The sequence below is a fragment of the Jaculus jaculus genome, chromosome 1, assembly GCF_020740685.1.
Source record: "Jaculus jaculus isolate mJacJac1 chromosome 1, mJacJac1.mat.Y.cur, whole genome shotgun sequence".
Taxonomy (NCBI): domain Eukaryota; kingdom Metazoa; phylum Chordata; class Mammalia; order Rodentia; family Dipodidae; genus Jaculus; species Jaculus jaculus.
This window is the reverse complement of record NC_059102.1, coordinates 268,972,907-268,999,466: the sequence shown is the minus strand read 5'-3', so window position 1 is coordinate 268,999,466 and position 26,560 is coordinate 268,972,907. Positions and strand designations below refer to the sequence as shown.

Below are 26,560 nucleotides of genomic sequence, written 5' to 3'. Positions count from 1 at the left end.
GATGGCACTTTTCCTTGCTTACAGCTGCATGATATTCCATCATGTAGATGTGCTTTGGTTTATCCTACTAGCTCACGTTTGGATGTTTAGGTAGTAAATATTTATTATGGTAATTAATGCTATAAAGGAAAATCTTATGTATGCATATTTTGTGCCTTTGGAGGTATATTTTCATGTTAAATTGCTTGAGGTCGATCACTAGATTGAGAGTGGGTACAGAAAAAAATTGTCAGATATTTGCCAAACTATCTTCCCTAGTAATTGTTTATTTTTTTGCACCCCAATGCAATAAGTAAAATGTTCAGCACCTCTCATTCTCTGCAGCAGTCTATTGTCAATATGTTGAGATTTTACTGAGCTAAATGGAAGCAGTGAGTGGGTTTTTGATGTTTTAATTTTCAGTTCTTTTATTATAAATTTTAACTTGTACTATTCTTTTGAGGACAGCTGAGATTTTTTTTTTCTTATTTCTAAGGACCATTTTGATGTTATATTTGTAGATTGCTTTGTCTTTGTCCATTTGTTTCAGGGGTACTTTGTGGTCTTCTTATCCTCCATGTTTCCAAGCTTTTTGCAATTTAAAGATACTAGTCCTTTATCTGTGATACACAAATATTTTTCACTATTTGTCATTTGCTTTTTAATTTATTCAAGATCCTATTCACTGTCCTGTTTTTTTTTCTTTCTGCCTTTGTCTGAAGATTTCTAGCTTACTTTAAGTGCATATTTTCCTACATTTATCACTTTGAGCATTTGAAACATTGTTCTTTTAAAGTCCTTGTCAGACTGTCTCATGATATTCATTTTATTTTATTTGGAGTAACTCATGTTTCCAGTATTGATTTTGTTGGCTGGTTTTCTAGGCATGAGATGTCTATGTGCTTTGGAATTTTTGGTGGTGTTGGCTCCTTTTGAGAGGAAGTGTTTTGCTTTGTTTTATTTTTCTTGCTTTCTCCCTGATCGTTTCTATAGTTTTGAGTTTGCAACCACCTGGCCTAGAGTTCTCACTACCCAGCATGTCTTTTTGTTACTGTCAGTTGCTCTGCCTTCATAAGGTGGGGAGAGGATTTCAGTTTTCTCCCTGGCTGATAATCCTGAGACTGGGGTCCCCTCCCCCACTTTGCAGGGAAGCTATTTGGGTCCCTGTTGCCTGAAAGAAGCCCTTTCCTACTGTTCACTGCCCCCAACCCTGCTGCTGTGTGTGGACATTCTGCCCTTTTGCCCAGAGATGAATATCTGTTTGGGATTCCAGTGTCATCTCATTAAGGTTCTCTTGTATTTTATGTGTTTAAAGCAGAGGCTCTGTGTCCCAAGTGTGTTTACTGAGCCTTCTTTGTGGGAAATACTCCTTACACTTCAAAGGGAGGCTTGGAGAGACCAAAAGGAAGGAAGCTTGCATGATGGGAGTTTCCTCTGTCCTAGAAATGTAGCAGCATTGTTTCTTTGACTTGCCCATAGTCCATGGTGTGGCCTGTTTCACATGTGGAACAGTGGGTCACAGGGAAGATAGACAAACATGCTTCTCAGCCTGGTAGCCCAAAAGAGGACCTTGGAAAGCAGGCACTATCCATCAGTGGACTGCCCCTGATTGCTGGACTCAGCAGCACCTTTCTTCCCCTCTGGAACTAGGATGCCCAGCTGTGGCCTTGTGTAGGTTGGGGAGGCTTGGTATTGAGAACTTACCTGCCTCTTTCTTTGGTTTGAGCACCTTGGTATCTGTGATGGTTCATTTTGATTGTCAAATTGAGTGGCTAGGAAATGAATATATCACAGTGAGTCAAACCAGTGGGTGGGTCTGTACAAGTGTTTTCAGTGAGAATTCATGGTGAGGGAAGACCTGCCCTGAATGTGGGTAGCACCATCCCATGAGCTAGCATCCCAGACTAAACCAAAAGGGGGAAAGGAGAAAGTTCAGCAGAGTATAGGTGTTTTACCTTTTTTGCTTCTTGACCTACTGGGATGTAGGCAGGAGGATTCTCAATGCCATGGAGTAAAGCTGTCCTACACCTATGCCCTCCCCACTGTGATGGATTGTAGCCAAAATAAGCTCCTCCTGCTCTAAGGAGCTTCCTGTCTGCTTTTGGACATGTCCACAAGAGAAGTGATGGGTGCCCTGCTCTTCAGCTGTCATGAGGTAAACCCCTAGAGGGTCACAGGCACATTGTTGTCTGCTCCTTACTGCCCAAGTTGAGAGAAACCCTAGAGAATAAGCCCTTTTATCCCCATCTCAGGAACAAGGAGACCAAGGCTTCTGTAGCTCCCTTTGCTTCTCCAATTAGTAGGTGCAGGGCTGGTGTTCCCTGTGGTCCGAGTTCAAAGACCTATTTCCAAGTTTTCTTATTTCTTTTTTTCTTTTGGGTCCCATGCTGCCTTCCTTGCCAACTTTTTGCCCTCTCTCAGGAGGGAGGCACAGTGCCCCAAACGAAAGTCTCAAGAGCAGCTAGGTAGAGGCAAAGGGCTGGAGTGTCGTGGTAGCTTTCTGCTACATCCATCTGTGGGGAGAGAGGCCCAACTGCAATGGTGCCGTCATGGTAACGTGTGCCCAGTCTCCCACGGAGGTGTCTGCCTCTTCTTGGCCTGACAGTGCCATTCCTTCCCAAGCCATCACCACCCATTTGCCCACCATCACTCTAGAATCACAGGGCTGTTTTATGTTTTCCTTGGGTGGTTTTAAGGGTTATTTTGTCATAGGGTTTCAGGCTCTTGTTTCTCTGGAGCTGTTTCATTGTGTCTCTGATAGGAAGGTCATAGATTTGGAGTCCAGAGACATAGCCACATTATCTTCTATCACACACCCTATTGCTTTCCAATCTGTAATTACTTCGAGTGTTAGTTTACTTGCTAACTTTTCGTCTCTCCCACGCAAAGCAGTCTCCATGAGTGTGGGAAGCTTGGTTCTCTAAGTTGGAACCCTGTCACCTTGTAAAACAGCGAGTTGATTATCACTAGATTTTGAAGGAAGGGCTAAAATGAGATGTGTGGCTATAATCCTTCTTCTCTTTACCTGCAAGATGGACTCACAGTGGCCACTCCACAGTACTGCTGATTTAGTTAGAGTGCTCAGAATGGAGCTATAGTTTGTTACACAGTTTGTTACACATTCTGCCTGGCCAGCCAGGGAAGTGTAGACACACACAAGCTCCAAGTGTCTGACTACTCAATGGGTAGAACCCTCTGTGACCAGCAGAATCCACCAGGCTGCTGCAGAAACCCTGGCCAGCTTGGATCAGGCAGCCTTTCTGCCTTGCTAAAAGTTCGAGGTTATCCCTGAAGAAACAGCTCCCTCAACACAAGCCTTTTAATTAAATGCTCATGTTCACTTTCCAAAGTTCATTAAATCATCCTTCCAGGTGACAGGAACCACATCTTGATGTTTGACAGAAAGCTCTGGTTGCTTTGAGCAATGGAAAAGTACCAAATGAGAGAGCGTCCCAGAAGGGGCAGGTGACATGGGGCACCTCTTCCATGTCCTGCAGTTCTCATGCCCACAGCACCCTGCTCTGCAAAGTGACTAGCCTCTTAGGGACTTGGCAGAGCATTTCCTGATCTTGACCTTTGGCTTTGGAGCTTGAGATTCTAAGATTCTGATTTTAAGAGTCACCCTGTGGGTCTGAGAAAATGGCTCCGTGGATAAAGCGCTTGGTGTGTAAACATGAGTGCCAGAGTTTTGATCCTGAGTACCCATATAAAGACCCATATCACACACACATATATATGCCATATATATATATAGTCCCAGCACTATGAGATGGGAGGGGGAGATGGGAGAATCAGAGGATCATAGACCAGCCACCCTGGGAAAGCAGGAGATGGGGGAATCAGAGGATCGTGGACCAGCCGGCCTGGGGAAGCAGGAGATGGGGGAATCAGAGGATTGTGGACCAGCCGGCCTGGGGAAGCAGGAGATGGGGGAATCAGAGGATCATGGACCAGCCAGCCTGGGGAAAGCAGCTGCAAACAATGGAGACCCTGCCTCAAATAAATCAAACAAGATGGAGGGCAAGGAATCTCCACACATGCACTGTGGCACACATGGGACCATGCACATGCATACAAAGGTTTTTAAAAAGTAAGAGTCTGAGGCACACTGCTTATTAGCATTTTAAATAAGATCTAGTGGAGAGTAGTCTGACCTTATGGGATGATGAGCACATGGGCTTCCAGGTGCAATGGCTATTAAACTGAGCAGGGGTTCTCTGTGTGCCTTGCCTTCTTTGGAGACAGACTCTCACTGCCAGTTTCAGTGAAAAAAAAATTATCAGTATGTAAAAAATATATTAATCAAATAAGAGCCACCATTGGTTCACTGTTCACTATGCTTTGCTCTTAAGTGTGTTCCTCTCAGGGTCCTCCCACCTTGCTCTTTCCTCAATAGATCAGAAAGTGGAGTTGTGTCCAAGCCATATTCACACAGAAGTCTTCCTGAGCAGGGGCAGGTCAGGCCTTGGGACCTGCTGTTCTCCTGCTTGGTCTCAGTGTGGGTGGTGGCTTTTCCTATCCCAGCCAGGCAGCTTGCTTAGCACATGTACTCCTGTGGGCTTCCTTGCACTCTTCTTCCCCAGGTGAACAAAACCAAGCCAGGTCACCCTCGAGATCCAGCTTCATCCTACATGTTGTAGCACCTCAACCCTGCACAAGTAGTAAGAGAAATATTGACTGAAAAAGCCACTTTGGTTGCAAGAAACATTGAGGTGGATTTCTTCTGAGAGGAAAGATTACCAGAGGGGTTAGTATGTCATGCAAGAGCATGATGGGGTCATGAAGCCAGAGAGGACTTCTGAAGAACAAATGAAGCTTTGTTCTTTCTGTAAGGTTTACAGGGAGAGGCCATTTCTACTCCACATGACTCTGTCTGTGTGCCCAGAGCCAGGAAGGCAATGGGGAGTGGGAGACAAAGGGCCTGTGGTCCTTCAGTGTCTCTAAAGGAGGAGACTGTTCTGCTTGTCCTGCTCATGGTGCAGGAGTCAGGGTTGGGAGAGACAGGGAGGCACTACATAAAGAGTAAAGTTATAACTCAAGTCTGCTTCAGCTAAGGCAGCAGAGGGCCCCTCAAGTGACATGCTTGTGTTCTGAAAACCTCTTTCCATCCAACCTTTACCCCAGGCAAAAGTGGAGTCAAATCCATAAGATTTTAAGATCTTTTATCATCATCATCAAGATTCCCATTGTTCTCTGGAGTGCTCAAGGTGGTTAGCCCTCCTCAGCATTGGATCTGATGATGGAGAAACCTTGGGCTGTTTGGATCTTGTTCTCGAAGTCTGGCTCTTGGGTAACAGTAGCAGCAATGGTGGCCAGCCATATATCCCTGTGACCATGACTCTTGCATGTGTGTGACTCACTATCTGGAGTTCTCAAACCTATCTGCATTTCAGAATCACATGGCACTTAATTTTTAAGATAAACTCTTTAACATTCATGGGGCTGGAGAAATGGCCAAGTAGTTAGGGCACTTGCCTACAAAGCCTAAGGACCCAGATTAGATTGCCTAGTACTCATGTAAATCCAGATCCACTAGGTTGCTAGAAGCCCTGGCGTGCCCATTCTATTTTCCTTTTTCTCTCTCTCTCTCCTCCCTTCTCTTTCAAATAAATAGATAAGTGAAATAACTTTTACTTTTTAAGTAGTTTCAGAATTTCAAGGAAAAATTGGAACAATAACAGACAGTTCCTACATTCCCCAACCAATTTCTCCCATTTACTTCTTATCATCCTAGCATGGAACCTTTATTAAAATTGATGAATCCATATTGATATGTAATTAAAGACTAGGGTAACTAAGGATATAGCTCAGTTGGAAGAGTGCTTGTCTAGCACACATGAAACCCTAGGCTTGATCCCTAGTACTACATCAGATTGGAATATTGGTACATACCTGCAATTCCAGCATACAGACAGACTAGGAAGAAACATCAAAAATACTAGGTCACCCTAGGCTGCTTAGTGAGCCAGTCTGGGATATGTGAGTCCCTATCACAAAACCAAACCAAACCTAAAGTCCATTGTTGGTTGCATGTAAAATGTCCCCCATAGGATCATGTGTTTACTGTTGGGGAAGATTGTGGAACCTTCAGAGGCTGATGCCTTTCTAGAGGAGGTGTATTGCTGGGGGTGGGCCTTGAGGTGTTATAGCCTAGTCTGCTTCCTGTTTCTTCTCTCTTTTCCTGATTGGATGCAGTATGATCAGCCAGTTCCTGTGTCCTGCCTCCATGCCTTCCCAGCATGATGACTCTGTCCCTGGAGCCACAACAAGCCCTTCCTTCCTTCTGATCAGAGACTTGGTCAGTTACAGCCACAAAGTAAAACAAGTCCATTCATACTTTGCTCATAACTTGAATTTTTACCTAATGCATATTTTAGACTCATACCCAAATGCTATCTTTAGTCATTATGTGACTTTGGGTTCCTCTGGGCTGTGACAACCTCTTGGACTTTTTGATGACCTTCCTAGTTTAGAAGAGTGTAACGTATTTTGTCGGATGTCTTTCCACTAGGATTCCTTTGGTGGTTTTCTCATAGTTACACTTGTGTTGTACATTTTGAGGGAGGCCCCAAGGGATAAGTGCCCTTCTCATCACATTTGTATCAAGGGTCTGTGTTGTGAGTGTGGCGTGGCTTGTCACTGCAGTGTTAGCTATGGTCACCTACCTGAAGTTTGTTTGTTATGTTTCTCCATTGTGTGTTTATACCTCCCTCCCCTTTCCTAGGCCCTCCACACCCTAGGAAGCCAGTCACCAAACAGCCCACAACTGAGAGATGAGTAGTTATACTTCATTTCCTTGAAGCTGGAATATTTATAAAAATTACTTAGGGGCATAGTTACTCATACCTTTAATTCCATCATTTGGGAGGCAGAGGTAGGAGGATTGCTTGAGTTTGAGGCCAGCCTGAGACTACACAGTTAATTCTCAGTCAGCCTGGGCTAGATCAAGACCTTACCTCAAAAAAAAAATTATTTGGAATTATTTTACATAAGAGATTTACCTCTCTTTCTGTATCTTTTTTTTTTTTGGTATAAATCTTTTTCTTTTTTTAAATTTATTAGTTTTCTTTTCAGCAAATACAGGCAGTTTGGTACCATTGCTTAGGCTCATCCATGATCTACCCCCTCCCATTGGACCCTCCTTATTGATGTAAATGGGTCGTGCATTGTAGAGTTAGCCCACGGTTATTGGTACGATAAATGTCTCTGCATATCATGACCCAACATGTGACTCTGACATTCTTTCCACCCCCTCTTCCGCAAAATTTCTCTGAGCCATGTTGGGTTCATTTTTGGTCTGCTTCAGTGCTGCGGTGTTGGGGGCCTCTGAGGCTCTGGCTCTCTGATTTGGTAGGAGTTGATTTTTCTCTGTGTTGGTCTCCTTCCCCTTTGTGCTGGTATCCAGTTCATCAGGAAAACATCACCCTTGCTTGTTTTGCCAATTGTCCTTAGTTTCAGTCGGGCCCCTTTTGAGGTATGTTGGGGCAGCTCTCGCCTTAGGATCTGCATCTATCTGAAAAAGAGAAGCAGATTCTCCAGCGGAGAGTAAGTTAGCACCTGGAAAATTGAGATAACAATTACTTTTTTGATAGAGAGTTTGATAGGTATAGGCCCTCTTGTACCCCATGATTGATGGTAGCTTGATATTGGAGAGTGGGCTTATGTTTGGGTATGGTTCTGACTTGTTTCCCAGCTCCAGCTATGGGTCTCGTACCACTGAGGGGATCAGTTAGCCAAATCAAGAGCAGTTAGTTCCCCACCATGGCTGTGTGCCGCTATTGCACTTGTGTGGGCATCACATCAGGTTATTTGTTGCGAATTAGGTTAGACCATGAGTTGCTTGGACAGATATTGGTCATTTCCCCCAGTCACCCATGTAGCACCTTCTAGAACTAGACACGCTGACTGTCTGGGGACTGACTCTCTCCTGGATTCCAGCCATGCCATTCAATTTTACGTGTCAGCTGTGTATGGAGTCTTCAGCAATAGGGTCTTACCACTGGCCTTTGGTGGGTCATCAAGTACTCTGACGGAAGTCTGTCATTGTTTTGGGAAACCTTGTAGGTTTCTCTGATCAAAAGCTCATTGTGGATGGTAGCCCCAAGCTGGAAGTGGGGGTTACAGGTCAGTGCCCACTAAGAAATTGAGGAAAAACATAACTAATATACAAGAGTTAGAGAGGAGAGAGAGAGGGGAGAGAGGGGGAGAGGGAGGGAGGGAAGATGTAGAAGATTAGGTTAGTCTTGATCCTACCCTCTCCAGTGTCTTGTGGTTCAGGTGTTTCCTGTAAGGGTCTTTTAGGAAGTAGAATTTTATGGTACCATTGCCATTTGTGTCCAGATTACTGTTTTCCACCCTTCGATGCCCTCCCCGCCCTCCCCACCCATCCTATTATCTTTTGCTCATTGCATCATTTATTTTTGTCAATGTAGACCCATAGGTAGTTATTTTATATTTTCAGTTGTAACCTAGTACTTGATTTTGTTGCTCAAATTATTGCAGCTTTAGCCATGGGGATTTTTACTGGGCTCATGTGTCCCTTGAGCCTCCCATTGGCCCTGTCAGTGTTGGTGTACTTGTATTAGCTATTTTCTTATTGCTGTGACTAAATGCCTGACAAGAAGTAACACGGGAAAGAAAGAATGAAGAAAGGGAAGGAGGGGAGAAAAGGGAAAGGATGGAGGATTGCTTTATTTTACCTTAAAGTTTGAGGTTATAGTCTATCATTGGCAGGGGAGGTACAATGGCAGGAGCTTGAAGTAGCTGGTCACATTCAGTCCACAGTCAGGAAACTCATCTTGTATGCTTCTCATCCTAGTTCTTGAGTTGGCCCCAGGGTCCCTGGTGCTTCTTGTTGGGAATGGTACCGAAAACCTAGATCTGGGTCCCACATGCTCTTTGTGGTTGGGATGTCACTGATCATGGCCCCCCTCACTTACAGAGCAAGGTAACATGCATGTGTGTGGACCTACTCATAGACAGTTCTGTGTAGCATTTCTGTCCAGATTAGCACGGGTTTGCTTGTGATGTCTGTCAGGTATAATCCATTGCCTCCTGTGTCATTCTAGCTGCCACCATTTGCTGATCTATAAAGCCTTCTCTAGTGGTGAACACCTTGCCCCTCCCACCTGACACCTATTTGCTGAACTCTTCAATTTCAGAACTTTGAGACCTTCCTTCAGGGCAATCAGCCATATCCCTGGAGTGCATAGCAAAGCCTATGTCCTTTTGTTTTGCATACACTCCTCTCCTTCCTAAAGCTACTTAGGTCACCACCTTTCCCCAGAACCTTCTGGGAGGTCACTTCATACATATCTAACACCTTGATTCTTTTGTGACATTCAGTATTCCATCCTGGTTCCGACAGCTTGGAAATGATATTTTTAACTTTGCATACATTAAGGTTCACTCTGTTCTGTAAAGTTCTTTGGGTTTTAACAAGTGCTTAATGACTTCTCCATTGTAGTAAAATACAGAATCATTTCCTTGCCCTAAAAATTTTCCTCTGCTTTACCTCTTTAACTTTCATCTTCCTTGGAACCTCTGGCGACATTGATCTTCACACCATTGGCATAGTTTTGCCCTTTTTTTAGAATGTCAAGTCATTGGGATCATATGATATACGAATTTCTCATAGTCTCTTCTTTTACCTTGTGATGTATGCTGAAATCCACTCACTGTTATAGCTTGATAGCTAGCTTCTTGTTTATCACCTAATAATATTCCATTATCTGGATATGCCCATCCATTTATCCATTCACTTATTAAAGGAAGGAAAGTTGCTGCTCCCAGCCTGGGGCATTTGTGAAGAAAGCTGTGGTGTTTTGTTTGTTTCATATTCTTTTGTGGCTATAAGATTTCCAGATAGGCTTGACATTTAAATACCTACAAATGATGACTGCTTACATGCTAAGACTATTGTTTGCTTTGCTTGTGCTATGTGTGTGCTTGGTATGCATGCATGTCTACATATATGTTCCTGTGTGTGAAGACACACATGTTTGCAGCCAGAGGTTGACATCAGATGTCTTCCTTAGTCATTTTCCATCCCTGTCTTTTGAGCAAGGTGTCTTCCTTAGTTACTCTCCACCTTATTATTATTTTTTTTTGAGATAAGTTATTTCACTGAATCAGCCTGGAACTCATTGATTCAGCTAGAGCTCACTGATTCAGCTAGACTAGCTAGCCAGTAGACCCTAGAAATCCTGCCTGTCTTTGTCTCCCAAGCATCGAGATTGCAGGTGTGCACCACCATGCCTAGCTTGTATGTGGGTTATGGGGACCTGAATTCAGGTCCTCATGCTTGCCTGACAAGCATTTTTGCCCACGAAGCTACCCATCTAGCTCCCTGTGTTTAGCTTTTGAAAAAAAGAGAGGCTGAGGCCGGGCATGGTGGTGTACGCCTTTAATCCCAGCACTCGTGAGGCAGAGGTAGAAGGATCACTGCGACTTAGAGGCCACTCTGAGACTACATAGTGAATTCCAGATCAGCCTGGGCTAGAGCGAGACCTTACTTCGAAAAAGAAAGAGAGACAGAGAGAGAAAAAGAATGGAGAGAAGGATCAGTGGATAAAGGGGCTTATTCTGTAAGACTTGTCACTGGAATTTGGATTCCCAGCTCCCCAGGACCTACATAAACTCAGTTTCAAAAGTGGCACGTGTCAGTAATCCCAATTTGCCTGTGATAATAGGAGGCAGGATCAGGAGAATCCCAAAGATCCTGAACAAGCTAGTCTGGCCCTCCAAGCAGCAAACAAGAGACCCTTGAGAGAGAAGAAGGTGGAAGGAGAGAACCAAAACTCCCCAAGGTTGTTCATACACACTCATAAAAAAGACCGACCTACCTTCCAAAGTAGCTGTACCATTTCACATTCCTTCAGACATTTTAACAGAGTCCCTGTTGTTCTCTATCTTCGCAGTGGATAGTGTCACTGTTCTGTCCCTTTGTGGATCCAGAATGTGCATAATGGTGTCTCATGGCTTTCCTTTCCTTGCTCTAATTGCCCAGCTCCTGTGCAGTGGCTTATAGATGTGTGCGTGCACACATGAACACACATGAATGCATGATGGTTGGAGAAATCATTAGGAGTGATGGCACACAGTTTTTAGTATGCTTGTTTGTTATGTATACATGAGCTTTGGCAAGGTGGTTTTTTAGATCTCCTGCTGTATTTTGAGTTGGGTTGTTTGTTTTCTTACTGCTTTTTAAGAGTGCTCTGTGTATTTTGGATACGAAATCATTCACATATATGCTTTGTAAAATGTTTCCATGCAGTATGGCTCTTATCTCTTGGTTCTTTCAACAGTGCTCTCTGAGGAACAAAAGATTTTAATAATGTTCACTTTATCCGTTTTTTTATTTCATAAAACTTGTTATTGATATTACATCTTAAGAATTCATTGCCAAACCTAAGGTTCCCTAGGGTTTTATCTATTACCTTTTAAACTTTTTATAGTTTCTGCTTTTTATGCTTAGGCCTATGATCCATCTTTGAGCTAATTTTTTTTTAAGTGTGAAATCTAAGCTGTGTCAAGCTTATCTGTTTAAGTGTGTATATATGCATGTTCAGGTGTGGCAATGTGTGCATTCACATGTGTGCACATGTGTGTGGAGGCCAGAGGACAACCTCTAGTTTCATCTTCAGGCTAGATTTGCTGATCATGCACCACAGGGTTCCTCCTGTCTGTGGCTCCCCAGAGCTAGGTTACAGGTGCATGCCACCATGCCTGACATTTGTTTTTACATGTTTGCCGGAAACTGAACTCTGGTCCTAATGCTTGTAGGGCACACACTTCATTGATTGAACCACCTCCCAGCCCCTGGGCTCTCTTTTCCTTTTGAAAATAGACATTCATTTGTTTCACAGGGTTTTTTTTTTTTTTTTTTTAAGCTTTTTCCCTGTGGAATTTTTCTGTCTCCTTTGCTAATCACTGTATTTGTGAGGGTCTATTCCTGTTTTGTCCCATTGGTCCATGTCTTCATTCTTTTACCTTTCCCACACTATCTTGACTTGGCTTTTTATTTTAAGTCTTAGAAGTCGGTAGTAGGAGTCCTTCAAGTTTGTTTGTACTTTTCAATATTGTTTTGGCTACTCTTGGTCTGGTTTGACACCATCTATAAAATAGCTTGCTGGGATTCTAATTAGGTTTACAGTGGACTTGTAGGTCAAATTGGAAGAATTGGTATCTTGTGAGTGTGAAGTGGTCTGAACACAGCATAAATCTCTGTTCATGTACACCTTTTTTGATGTCTTTAATTCAAGTTTTGTCATTTTCAGTGTAGATCCTGTATATATTGTACCAGACTTGCATGTATTTCATGTTCTGAGTACTATTATATGTAGTAATTTTAAAAAATATAAATATATGTATTTTATTTATTTGATAGAAAGAGGCTGGGAGAGAGATAATGGGTACGTCAGGGCCTCCAGCCACTGCAAACGAACTCCATACACTTGTGTCCCCTTTTGCATCTGGCTTACGTGGGTCCTGGAGAATCAAACCAGGATCCTTTGGCTTTGCAGGCAAACACCTTAACCACTAAGCCATCTCTCCAGTTCTCTAGTATTTTTTAATATGTTATTTTTATTTATCCATTTATCTGACAGAGAAAAAAGGAGAGAGTGAGAGAGGGAGGGAGGATGGGTGCACCAGGGCCTCCAGCCCCTGCAAATGAACTACAGATGTGTGCACCCCCTTGTGCATCTGGTTAACGTGGGTCCTGCCAAATCAAACCTGAGTCCTTTGGCTTTACAGGCAAATGCCTTAACTGCTAAGCCATCCCTCTCTACCCTGCAGTACTTTTTTAAATGACAGTCCCTTTGCTGGTTGTTGGGATGTGAGAAAGCAGCTGATTTGGATATTCACCTTGTACCTTGCATCCTTGCTGCATGTGCTTATTAATTCCAGGTGTTTTCTACATGAAAAATCTTGTCATCTGTACATGATTGTCATGCTTCTCTTTTTTCTCAATGACAATCATTGGTGTTTCCTTTTCTCACCTTTATACCCTAGTTAGGACTTCCATGATCAAGATGGGGTTTGAGACAGGGTCTCACAGAATAGCCGAAACTAACCTTGAGCTGATCTTCCTGCCTCAGCTCCTTGAACACTTGGATTACAGGTGTTTGCCAGTATGTCTGACTCATTGTCTTGTAGAAGATGATTAATTATTGATTCAGTTTATTGACTAGGTAAAGGCCTGTTCAGGTGATATGTTTCCCCAGGTGTATACTTCAGACATTTCAATCTTTTAAGGGATTAGTCCATTTTATCTAAGCTATCAAATGAGCATAGCATTTCTTTATTATCCTTTTAATATCTATAGCATCAATAGTAATTACTTGGTAACTTGTTTCTTCCTTCCTTTTCCTAAAGCTTTTTGAAAATATATATGTGAGCCTCTTCCCAGACCTGTGTTGAAAGAGGTTTGGATCATTGAGGAGCTGAAGTTTGCATTGTTTTCATTTTTATTTTGTTTTCATAATTTTAGCTAGGACGTTCTCTGGCCATTGGTTAATGATAAAATAGATAATATGTAAAAGTGCAGTATTATTTTAATTGAATGGAAAGAGTTAAAAACAGGCATGAGGACCCTGTTGGTTTGGTCCTCAAGGTCTGAAGTTAATCACTGGGCTCTCATCTCTGGCTCTCATATTGAGGGGATAATGACTCTGTAGTGTCAGAGGGAGGTAGTTAGCATATGTATAGTACAGGCTGGATGAAGGCCAGTTGCTAGTATTACCTTTGCTAATAACTCTCTGTCAGCCACAGATGTCCACCAAGCGATGGGGCTCCTCATTCTCTAGCAGTCAGTGGGTTCTCAGTTGCTGAGAATCTAAGCAGGGTGCTCATAGGAAGATGTGCTGCAGAGCAGGGTCATGACCACTTTGAGGCCAGTCTCTTACTGACAGCTCCTGTGATCCTCTTCTAAATTTGAAGATGTAGCATGTATTTGTGTGTATGCACAAAGACGTGGAGGCCAAAGGACAACCTTAGGTGTCTTTCCTCAGGTGCTGTCCACCTTCTTTGAGACAGAGTCTCTCACAGGCTTAGAACTTGCTAAGTAGGCTACACTGGCTTGCCTGTGAGCCCCAGGGGCCTTCCTTTCTATTTCCCCAGCATTGAAATTACAGGTGTATGGAGGCATATGGCACTATGCCTAGTCTTTTGTTTGTTTGTTTGTTTGTTTTTGTTTTTTAATGTAGGTGCTGGGGTTTGGGACTGAAGTCCATATACTTTGCCAGCTGGGATATTTCCCCAGCTCCAAGTTTTAAGTCATAGCCCCTTCATCTTCCCAGGAGAGAGCGTTCTTTACCCCAGCCATCTCTGAGCCTTTCCACTGAAAATCCAGACATCTGTGGTTGACTTTTGTGGCAGTGTAGCTCCGGCCAGTTTCTCATTTTGCTTATCTGACTTTGGAAGGCTCTCCTCTGACCAATGGGGGCTTGAACCTGCACAGCCCCGTGAAGAGGAAGCTGGAGGCAGAGAAGGACTATGTCTTTGACAAGAGGCTCAGGTACAGCGTCCGCCAGAATGAAAGCAACTGTCGGTTTCGAGACATCGTGGTGAGGAAGGAAGAGGGCTTCACGCACATCCTGCTGTCCAGCCAGACTTCCGATAACAACGCCTTGACACCTGAGGTAAATGGGTGTGGTGAGGGGGGTAGACAGCTCATGCCAGATCCCTCTCTCCTGTCCTTGAAGTGTCATGCCTTGCCATAATAGTGATGGAAGTCCAGAAGGCTAGCCATGCATAGTGGGGAGTACAGCCAAGTTGGGGGGTGCTCTCCTATGTCAGCTTGATAGGACAGCCCAGTAGATCTCGTACCCTCAAAGAGGCCCCAAAGGGGAGGGAGAAGGGAGATGCTGTGTCCTTGAACTGGTGAACATATGTCTTATCTTTATGATTTATACACAATGGCTTTTATGGGGTTGTGGATGTGGCAATCAGGAGACAGATTGTGAGGGAAGAGCCAAGCTCTGGGGGTTTATGAAACTGGTGGTTTCTGGTAGAAAGATCCTGCTCCTGTTTGTTGTGCAGAAGTACCCTATTGGTTCTGTTTAGGGGTTCACACCATTGGCTTCACATGTTCACACACCTGAACTTGTGTTATTTTAAGCTCATCATGACACATCCACGTGAGACCAATTGTTTTTGGATTTTTTTTTTTACTTCACTACCTGTTAAAAGTATGCTTTAAAAAGGCAGAGCATTTTCCTCCCATAAATTGAAGGAAGGTGACATTTCTCAGTTCATTCTGCTGCTTTGGAGCAGCTTTGTGGTAACTGGTACCTGCTCATCCTGGAAGTCACATTGTGGTGCACTGATCTGAAGTGCCCCGGGCCTCATCTGCCCAGCCTTGGGCATGTTTTGCAGTGAATTGCATTTCAAATAAACATTGGTTAGTTACAAAATGAGTGGACAATCAATTTTAGTGGATTGACTAGGTGTATAGCCTGGCCGCTTGGGAAAAGCAGTCCTGAAAGATTACCCTGAAACTAAGAGGTGGTGTTGGAGAAGGAGTATAGCTTTGGGAGTCTAGCAGACCTAGGTCCCAATCCTGTTTCCACTGTGTTACTGCTTCTGTTGCCTTGTAAAATAACTGTCTCTGTGAGCCACCTCACCTAATTCATAGAAATGACGCAGTATCTGCCTTGGGAGATTGCATATAGTGTGTGTAGAGACTCCCCAAGCACCTAGCCCATGAGCACTCATCAAAAGATGCTCTTCCCATATCAGAGATGAAACAGAGACTGCTTCATACCCACTGGTGCTCCCCTTGCTCGTAGATGGGGAACAAGAAGACAACCCTCTCATGCTCACAATTGACTTATTTTTTAAAATATTTTTATTTACTTGGGAGGCAGAAAGACAATGAGCACGGGAACACTAGGGGCTCCTGCCTTTGCAGACAACGTCCAGGCACATGCACCACTATCTAGCTTTATGTGGGTACTGGGGAATTGAACCTGAGTCATCAGGCTCTCAGTCTTGGCGAGCAAGCCAGCACCTTTAACTGCAGCCCATAATTGAGTTCTTATCCTAGTTGTACATGTGGCATTGGTTACATTGGCCATACAGGCAGAAATTTGTATGTTACTAGATGCATTGACTCAATTATGAAGCCTGAGGATCAGTTGTGATTTTTCTGTTGTTTGTAATATAGCTCAGAACTCAGATTAGGAAAAATGTCCCTTCAGGAAAGAGCCAGTGTAAACAAGAGTCTTTACAGTAAAAGCCTGTTCACTTCCCTGCCAGGAGAGGAGCCTGGCCCACTCCTGGTGTCTGATTCCTCAGATGCTCTCAGCCTTAGCCAAAATCACCCCAGCATGCACATAGACAGGCCAGCCATGAAAGTGTGCCTGTCACACCTCTATTGTCTTATGTGATCATCCAGTGCTTCCCCAATGCCTATTCTCTTTCATTCTTTAATCACTCTCCTATGTTTATGTCTCTACTTCCATCATAAACTTTAGGGTCCAACTAGAGGCTATTTTGTCTGGATCACTGCAATAACTGACTGTTAACTACCCACTTACACTTCCTGCCTTGTAATGCTTTCTCCACAGGGAAGCTAAAAAGAATTGCTATAAATGCAACTGTGATTGTCACCCTTACACACATGTGTGTGTATAAACGCACACACACTCTCTCTCTCCAGCTGTGCCCATGGCTTCTGACTACTTTGGTTAGCAGTCACACGTAGGAGGGCCTGTGAGGCTGTCACAGTCTGACCTCATTTCATGTTTCACATTAACGTGTTCTTCAGTCACCCTAGCTTTGTTTCATGGGATACCTGCCACAGGGCCTTTCTGTGTGCCTACTTCTGATTGAAACATCCAATATTTCCTCCTTCCTGTACTTTGTCTTCAGTTTCCCCACTTGTCCAAAAGTTTTCACTCACCATTCCTGGATCATCTTTCTGTCCCATGCACTCTTCTACAGTCTTGCGCAGAGAGCTCCTCCAATCCATGCAAGGAATTTCAGCTGATGTATTTACACCAGAGTTTTCATTTATTTGTCTCTCAGCGAAACACATGTACAACTAGGATAAGAACTCAATTATGGGCTGGAGAGATAGGAGGTAGGTGAGAGTTAGTTTCTGGAAGCAGAGAGTTTAAATGACCCACAGGGCATTTAAACATGAGAGCCAAAATAAACATCTATACCCTGGTAGAGAGGTTTGCAATAGTGTCCATTCAACAGAGCAGCAGGACCTGAAAAGACTTGATACACATGGACAGCTGACATTTTCTGTCCAGCACCATATATTCAATTACCCTCATGGGCCAACAGAAGGATAGAAGAGTGTGGAGGTGTGAAACAGGTTACCCACATGGTTCCACAACATAGGTATGAGGAAATGAAGGTGTACATATGTTATCCACATAATCCTGCAGGATGGTTAGGCATAATGGAAGATGTGTGTACAGGTTATCCATATGGTACCACAGGGTGTACAGGAGGAAGTGAAGGTGTGCATGTAGACTATCCACACGGTTCACAGGATGGGAGGAAGAAGTGAAGGTGTGATTGTAGACTATCCACACGTTTCACAGGATGTGAAGGAGGAAGTGAAGGTGTGATTGTAGACTATCCATGTGGTTCACAGGATGGAAGGAGGAAGTGAAGGTGTGCATGTAGACTATCCACACAGTTCACAGGATTGAAGGAGGAAGTGAAGGTGTGCATGTAGACTATCCATGCAGTTCACAGGATGTGAAGGAGGAAGTGAAGGTGTGCATGTAGACTATCCACACGGTTCACAGGATGTGAAGGAGGAAGTGAAGGTGTGCATGTAGACTATCCACACGGATCACAGGATGTGAAGGAGGAAGTGATGGTGTGCATGTAGACTATCCACACGGTACACAGGATGGAAGGAGGAAGTGAAGGTGTGCATGTAGACTATCCACACGGTTCACAGGATGGAAGGAGGAAGTGAAGGTGTGCATGTAGACTATCCACACGGTTCACAGGATGTGAAGGAGGAAGTGAAGGTGTGCATGTAGACTATCCACACGGTTCATAGGATGGGAGGAGGAAGTGAAGGTGTGCATGTAGACTATCCACACAGTTCACAGGATGTGAAGGAGGAAGTGAAGGTGTGCATGTAGACTATCCACACGATTCACAGGATGGAAGGAGGAAGTGAAGGTGTGCATGTAGACTATCCACACGGTTCACAGGATGTGAAGGAGGAAGTGAAGGTGTGCATGTAGACTATCCACACAGTTCACAGGATGTGAAGGAGGAAGTGAAGGTGTGCATGTAGACTATCCACGCTGTTCACAGGATGTGAAGGAGGAAGTGAAGGTGTGCATGTAGACTATCCAAATGGTTCACAGGATGTGAAGGAGGAAGTGAAGGTGTGCATGTAGACTATCCACACGGTTCACAGGATGTGAAGGAGGAAGTGAAGGTGTGATTGTAGACTATCCATGTTGTTCACAGGATTGAAGGAGGAAGTGAAGGTGTGCATGTAGACTATACACACGGTTCGCAGAATGTGAAGGAGGAAGTGAAGGTGTGCATGTAGACTATCCACATGGTTCACAGGATGGGAGGAGGAAGTGAAGGTGTGCATGTAGACTATACACACGGTTCACAGGATGGGAGGAGGAAGTGAAGGTGTGCATGTAGACTATCCACGCGGTTCACAGGATGGAAGGAGGAAGTGAAGGTGTGCATGTAGACTATCCACGCGGTTCACAGGATGGAAGGAGGAAGTGAAGGTGTGCATGTAGACTATCCACGGGGTTCACAGGATGGAAGGAGGAAGTGAAGGTGTGCATGTAGACTATCCGCGCGGTTCACAGGATGGAAGAAGGAAGTGAATGTGTGCATGTAGACTATCCACACGGTTCACAGAATGTGAAGGAAGAAGTGAAGGTGTGCATGTAGCCTATCCATATGGTTCACAGAATGTGAAGGAGGAAGTGAAGGTGTGCATGTAGAATATCCACACGGTTCGCAGGAGTGGAAGGAGGAAGTGAAGGTGTGCATGTAGACTATCCACACGGTTCACAGGATAGGAAGGAGGAAGTGAAGGTGTGCATGTAGACTATCCACACGGTTCACAGGATAGGAAGGAGGAAGTGAAGGTGTGCATGTAGACTATCCACACGGTTCACAGGATGGGTGGAGGAAGTGAAGGTGTGATTGTAGACTATCCACACAGTTCACAGGATTGAAGGAGGAAGTGAAGGTGTGCATGTAGACTATCCACACGGTTCACAGGATTGAAGGAGGAAGTGAAGTTGTGCATATAGTTTATCCATGCTGTTCACAGGATGGAAGGAGGAAGTGAAGATGTGCATGTAGATTATCCACACAGTTCACAGGATAGGACAGAGGAAGTGAAAGTGTGCATGTAGACTACCCACACGGTTCACAGGATGGGAAGGAGGAAGTGAAGGTGTGCATGTAGACTATCCATGCGGTTCACAGGATGGGAGGAGGAAGTGAAGGTGTGCATGTAGACTATCCAAATGGTTCACAGGATGGGAAGGAGGAAGTGAAGATGTGATTGTAGACTATCCATGTTGTTCACAGGATGGAAGGAGGAAGTGAAGATGTGCATGCAGACTATCCACATGGTTCACAGGATGTGAAGGAGGAAGTGAAGGTGTGCATGTAGACTATCCATGCGGTTCACAGGATGGGAGGAGGAAGTGAAGGTGTGCATGTAGACTATCCACACGTATCGCAGGATGTGAGGGAGGAAGTGAAGGTGTGCATGTAGACTATCCACGCGGTTCACAGGATGGAAGGAGGAAGTGAAGGTGTGCATGTAGACTATCCACACGGTTCACAGGATGGGAGGAGGAAGTGAAGGTATGCATGTAGACTATCCACGCGGTTCACAGGATGGAAGGAGGAAGTGAAGGTGTGCATGTAGACTATCCGCGCAGTTCACAGGATGGAAGGAGGAAGTGAAGGTGTGCATGTACACTATCCACACGGTTCACAGGATGGAAGGAGGAAGTGAAGGTGTGCATGTAGACTATCCGCGCGGTTCACAGGATGGAAGGAGGAAGTGAATGTGTGCACGTAGACTATCCACACGGTTCACAGAATGTGAAGGAGGAAGTGAAGGTGTGCATGTAGCCTATCCATATGGTTCACAGAATGTGAAGGAGGAAGTGAAGGTGTACATGTAGAATATCCACACGGTTCGCAGGATAGGAAGGAGGAAGTGAAGGTGTGCATGTAGACTATCCACACGGTTCACAGGATAGGAAGGAGGAAGTGAAGGTGCGCATGTAGACTATCCACACGGTTCACAGGATAGGAAGGAGGAAGTGAAGGTGTGATTGTAGACTATCCACACAGTTCACAGGATGGAAGGAGGAAGTGAAGGTGTGCATGTAGACTATCCACACGGTTCACAGGATGTGAAGGAGGAAGTGAAGTTGTGTATATAGTTTATCCATGCTGTTCACAGGATGGAAGGAGGATGTGAAGGTGTGCATGTAGATTATCCACACAGTTCACAGGATAGGACAGAGGAAGTGAAGGTGTGCATGTAGACTATCCACACGGTTCACATGATGGGAATGAGGAAGTGAAGGTGTGCATATAGTTTATCCATGCTTTTCATAGGATGGAAGGAGGAAGTGAAGGTGTGCATGTAGATTATCCACACAGTTCACAGGATAGTACAGAGGAAGTGAAGGTGTGCATGTAGAGTTCCACATGGTTCACAGAATAGGACAGAGGAAGTGAAGGTGTGCATGTAGATTATCCACACAGTTCACTGGTTGGGAAGGAGGAAGTGAAGGTGTACATGTAGATTATCCACGCTGTTCACAGGATGGGAAGGAGGAAGTGAAGTTGTGCATGTAGATTATTCACATGTTTCACTGGGTGGGAAGTAGGAAGTAGGAAGTGAAGGTGTGCATGTAAATTATCCATACAGTTCACAGGACGGGAAGTAGGAAGTGAAGATATGCATGTAGATTATCCACACGGTTTACAGGAAAGGAAGGAGGAAGTGAAGATGTGAATGTAGATTATCCTCACGGGTCACAGTATGGGGAGGAAGTAGTGAAGGTGTGCATGTAGATTATTCACATGGTTCACTGGGTGGGAAGTAGGAAGTGAAGGTGTACATGTAGATTATCCACATGGTTCCCAGGATGGGAAGGAAGAAGTGAAGGTAACCACGTAGGATAGGACAGAGGAAGTGAAGGTGTGCATGTAGATTATCCACACAGTTCACAGGATAGGACGGAGGAAGTGAAGGTGTGCATGTAGATTATCCACACGGTTCGCAGGATAGGACGGAGGAAGTGAAGGTGTGCATATAGACTATCCACACGTTTCACTGGACGGGAAGGAGGAAGTGAAGGTGTGAATATAGATTATCCCCATAGTTCACTGTTTGGGAAGGAGGAAGTGAAAGTGTGCATGTAGATTATCCACACGGGTCACAGGATTGGAAGGAGGAAGTGAAGTTTTGCATGTATGTTATCCACACGGTTCACAGAATGGGAAGGAGGAAGTGAAGGTGTGCATATAGATTATCCACATGGTTCACAGGACGGGAAGGAGGAAATAAAGGTGTGCACATGGTTTAGAAGATTTGAGGGAGGATGTGAAGGTCACATGTGGGTTACCTACGTGATTCCACATTATGGGAGGGATGACGTGAAGTTTGTTTGTGTCAGTTTGTAACTGTTCTTCGTCTTCTCTCTCCTAGTGTGGCCTTGGCAGTGCTCTTTTCCTCAGTGAGTGTTTATGACTTTAACAGAATGTGAAAATACTTGTTTTCTATTTGAACTTTATACGTCTTTTTAATTTTCTTTAGGGTCTGGGAGTGATAAACTTTGTTATAGTAAAGATACTGAGTTTTTAGTCTTGCCTTTGAATGATAGTTAAAATGGTAAAAAATTAGCTAGACAGATATTTTCCCAGTGCTTTAAAAACTATATTCCTTTACCTTATCTGGCAGTGATATTGCTGTTTTGAATTATACATATTGTACAATGTATGTCTTTTTAAAATGAGCTTTCTGTTCCCTTGAATTTATTTAAAATGTTCTTTTTTCTTTTCCATTATAAAATTTAAAAATGATCTGTTCATTTATTAGTTCTTCTTTATCTTTTTAAATTTAATTTTTTTATTCATCTATTTATTAGAAATAGAGAGAGGCCAGAGAGATACAGTGGGCATCCCAGAGCTTCTAACCACTGCAAATGAACTCCAGATGAATGTGCCACTATGTGCATTTGGCACATGGGACCTGGAGAATTGAACCTGGGTCCTTAGGATTCACATACATGTTCCTTAACTGCTAAGGCTACTCTCCCACCCTCTTCTCTACCTTTTTGTGGTAGTTCTTTTATTCTTTTCTTTATGGTAGTTCAGTCTATGCTAGATAGATTGATGACCCTTCCCTAAGATGTCCATGACCCAACCCCACAACCTTTGAATAGGGTAGGTTACATGTCAAAGAGGTCTTGGTGCTCCTCAGCTGCATGTGATTGAGGAGATTAGATTATCCTAGAAAGCCTCCGTGCATCCGTTGTCATCGCAGGGTCCTTAGTCAGAATCAGGGAGACGGCTGACTATGAGTGGCTTTGGAGTGGGAGGGAGGGCCTGTAGCCGAGGATTGCAGCAATCTCGAAACCAGGAGACATCAGGTAGCGGAATGCAGCCCTGCTCCTGTGCTCATGTGTCCAGACAGAAAGCAGACCTGTGGTGTCATACATTGCCATCCTTGATCTCCTGGGGAACTCCCTCTCCCCGTTCTTCATGGCATTCAGAGAAGACTTCTCCTTTATGCCTTCTTGAACATGCTCCTCTTGACCCCTTCATTCATAGTTTCATTAGGTTCTCTGCTCTAGAATTGGGCCATTTGTTTGAGATCTTTCAGATCATGTAATTTTCCTGTTAGCTCCATTTAATATGCTATTAATCAGAGCAAATATTCTCAAATGTTTTCTCATTTGTCCCATAAATCTGGTTTTGTTCATACTTGGCTGCTCTCTACTATTCGTGTGTCTCCTTTCCCTTTTGTTTATTTTAGTGATTTTTGTTAGGTCTCCTTTACACCAATAAAACTTGAATTTAAGCCTATCTTTGGAGCCCTGATGTAAGGTTTAGATTTAAGTTGAGTTGCAAGAGATAGACAAAGAAGCAGTCCCAGTCAGAGTGTCCTATCTATTGGCCATCATTATCTAGGCTCTAGTCTGTCCTACAAGGTAGTCTGACAGGTTGTCAGCATTGAGTAAAATCTCTTTCCTGAGACTAGTTTCTCCTCTTTTTGGCACCAGGCTTTAGACTTTCCCATTTCAGCATGAGATTCCTGGGGAGATTCTGATTTTGGGGGGTATATTTTTTCAGTAGTCTGATAATAGAAGGAGGTGGCACAAGTGTCCCTTTAGAATATCTTCATGCCTGTGGGATGGCTACAATACTAGCTGGAAGGGCTATACTAGTTAATACTAGATAGAATGTATTTCAAAACAAGCTCTTGTCTCCAAAGCCTGGGCTTTTGCATCCTGGCTAGACTACCATGGGCCATCCTGAATGCCTAAGCTCCTAAGTGAATCTGTGTAGGCAGAATTGACAGTGTTTGCTAGAGAGCTGCTGTCCAGGACCACAGGAGTCTATTCAGCCAGTGCCCAGCATTTCAGACCAGGATGCTTCTTTGGTCTCTGCACCCAGCCTGTGAGATAGGACAGCTGCAAACCCTGGCTCTGTCATGACCTCCACAAATGGGGGAGGGAGGAACAGGGTCTCCTTTCCCCCATGTACTGTAGAGCTGCAACCTTGCCTCCCTGTAGCTATACTGCTGTTCCATGGAGGGTTTAGATACCAGAACCAAGATGCCTCGACAAGCAGCCACCTACGTAGACAGCTTCTTGGTATGAGAAAGCCAGCCTGTCCAGTTTTCTTCTGAGGTCAGGAGGAAAGATTGCAAGAGTTCCTGGGTAATGAAGCAACTGATTATTGAGTGTGCAGTCACTGTGCTAGCCTCCAAGAGTGCAGTATGGGATAAGAGAGAACAATCTTATTATTATTAAAACTAGTCTAGGTAAAACAAACAAGTGAAATGCCCCCTTTAATGGCATAAAGATGAGGAACAAGATGTTCTTTATCTGGAATTCACTGTCCCTCCCAGGAATGTGAACCTGCAGGTGGCCACAGCATCTTTTGTCCTTTCATTTGTTCTCTAGGGTAAACCTTCAAAGTGGATGTTATGATTGCCACCTACAGACAAGGAATTGGGTTTGATCAGTAGCTCTCAGGTCTCATGGTTAATACATGGCAGAAATTGGAGCCATCCTCATGCTGAAGCCCTCTTACCATGGAATCCCTATGAGCGCTGCAAGAATCAAGGCTGAATTAAGGATGAAGAGTAACATTTAGCTGAACTATCAGGAGAGCCTTCCATAGCTCACCTGAACTGTACACAGGATTCTATCCCCACCCCTAGGGAGAGACTTAACTAGAAAATATTAGAAGAAGATCTACAAGGATTTAAAGGGATTGACCGGCTCCATGGCGCAGACTTCCACCTGAGTCAGTGGTCACACAGCTTCCTTTTCACTACTTCTGCCTGCTTTGGGGGTGATTATGGAAGGTTTTGGTTTTGGTGAAGGTTCTTTCCTGGGTTTGGATGTGTGCTTGTGTTTAAGACACATTGCCCAGGCAGAAGCACGTGTCAGTGTCAGACCTCTGGCTGACTGTGGCATGGAAGCTTCCAGCTTATAGGAGTCACTCACCCCTCTGCAATCTCACTTCTTCTACCTGCAGATCATGAAGGAGGTCCGGCGAGCCCTGTGCAACGCAGCCACAGATGACAGCAAGCTGCTGCTCCTCAGTGCAGTGGGCAGTGTGTTCTGCAGTGGCCTGGACTATTCCTATCTAATTGGCCGGTTGTCCAGTGACCGGAGGAAGGAGAGCACACGGATTGCCGAAGCCATCAGGTGAGCCTGGCTTCTCTTCAGACACTTTGGGATACTGTCAAAGATAGCCAAATGTAGTACAGGCTCTTAATTAAATTTGAATTTCAAACATTGAGGAATTTTATTTTTAGCATAAATATATCCAGGAAACATTTAGAACACAGTAGTATACCTGTATTTTAAAAATATTATCTGGGTGTGGTGGCACACATCTTTAATCCCAGCACTTGAGAGGCTGAGATAGGAGGGTCACTGTGAGTTTGAGGCCATCCTGAGCCTGAGACTCCATAGTGAATTCCAGGTCAGCCTGGGCTAGAGCAAGACCCTACCTTGAAAAATCAAAAAAGGGAAAGGAAAAGGCTAATTAACTGAAGTTTGAGGGGTTTTTTTCTTTACTTTTTCAGTGCTGGGGATCAAACCCAGAGCCTTGTACATACTAGGCAGGGGCTCCACTACTGACCTGCCTCCCTATCCCTGAGCTACCTTCCTGTCAATTTGTACTAAGCAGCTTACATTTTGTCAACAGAAGCAGTCCTGCCACAATCTGAGAAGCTTTGCTCTCAAGGTTAATGCCCCATTTTCCTCTTGAGCAAAAGGATCCATTTTTTTCCCCCCATTAAGGTCTACACCTGCTGGAGCTCATGTGTTATGCACAGCCCCTCCTCTGGAGCCTGAGAAGGAGCCAGCCTTGCTTCACCTGAATTTTGGACCTCTGTTCTCTAGAACAATGCAGAACAACTTTCTGTTGTACCAAGCCACCCTGATTGTGGTCACTGTCCCAGAAGCTCTGAGAAGAGTCCAGAAGGACACTATTGGTACTCAGAAAGGCCGTCATTCTGGGCTGTCCTCTCAGGCCAGGTCTATGCAGCCTTCATCCTAGCATCCAGAGTTCACTTCTTCTGGCGGGTGACTGAGTCTACTGGATAGGGCATGAACATATCATTTCTGACAGCTTCTAGTAGGATGACACTCTAAGTTGGTCTTAGGTCTGGGGAGAGAGGATAGCGTCAAGGCACCAGGAATAAGGACTTATAGCTGAGCCACCATGAGGATGGAATCTGAACAAAATGGATCCCTGCTTCCTAGCTCCTTCTTGCAGCTTTTCACTGATCTCTCTGGAAAGAGTAGCATCTCCTTGGCCTGTTCCTGCCTCCCTGTCTTAGGTCTGTTAAGGCTGAGAGTTGAGACCTTTTCTCATCTCCTATAGACTCTACCTGTTGGGATCATAAAAGTGATGTACCCTCTGGAGTCTTAAGGGTCCAAGGAAAAGATGGCAGGGAAAGCAGGAATGAAAACTTCAGCCACAGAATAGAAACATGGCTTATTCCTACAATAAATAAATAAATAAATAAGATGATTAGAAGAAGAAGGTAGAGAAAACATGATCAAGGTGTCAGAAGGATGAGATCTCCAAGGGAGGACAGAGCCACAGACAGTGTGGCCACAGAGAGATGAGTACCCTCAGAGCAGAGAGACCCTGGTTCACCCATCAGACCCTGAGACAGATCCCTATCCTCAACCTTGGGCAGCTGTCTTGGAACACACACTCCTTAGATTTGGACCTATGCTATGGCAGTGAAGTATGCGACAGAGGGTGCTTGGTGGACTTCCAGAGCAGCACCTGAGTGAGATAGTCATTGAGTGGAGTTCAGTCGACACTG

The 26,560-nt window shown here is 44.3% G+C and overlaps 1 protein-coding gene across 2 annotated transcripts in view; it reads left to right on the top strand.

Moving 5' to 3' along the window:
• Nucleotides 1-26,560, top strand: part of Cdyl2 (chromodomain Y like 2) — a 222,778-nt gene that overhangs the window by 182,847 nt on the left and 13,371 nt on the right. For both annotated transcript variants that reach the window (XM_045141491.1, XM_045141492.1), the window contains exons 3-4: nucleotides 14,404-14,621; nucleotides 24,748-24,920. In XM_045141491.1, coding sequence (XP_044997426.1) covers nucleotides 14,404-14,621; nucleotides 24,748-24,920 — 391 coding nt within the window. The remainder of the gene's footprint in view (nucleotides 1-14,403; nucleotides 14,622-24,747; nucleotides 24,921-26,560) is intronic.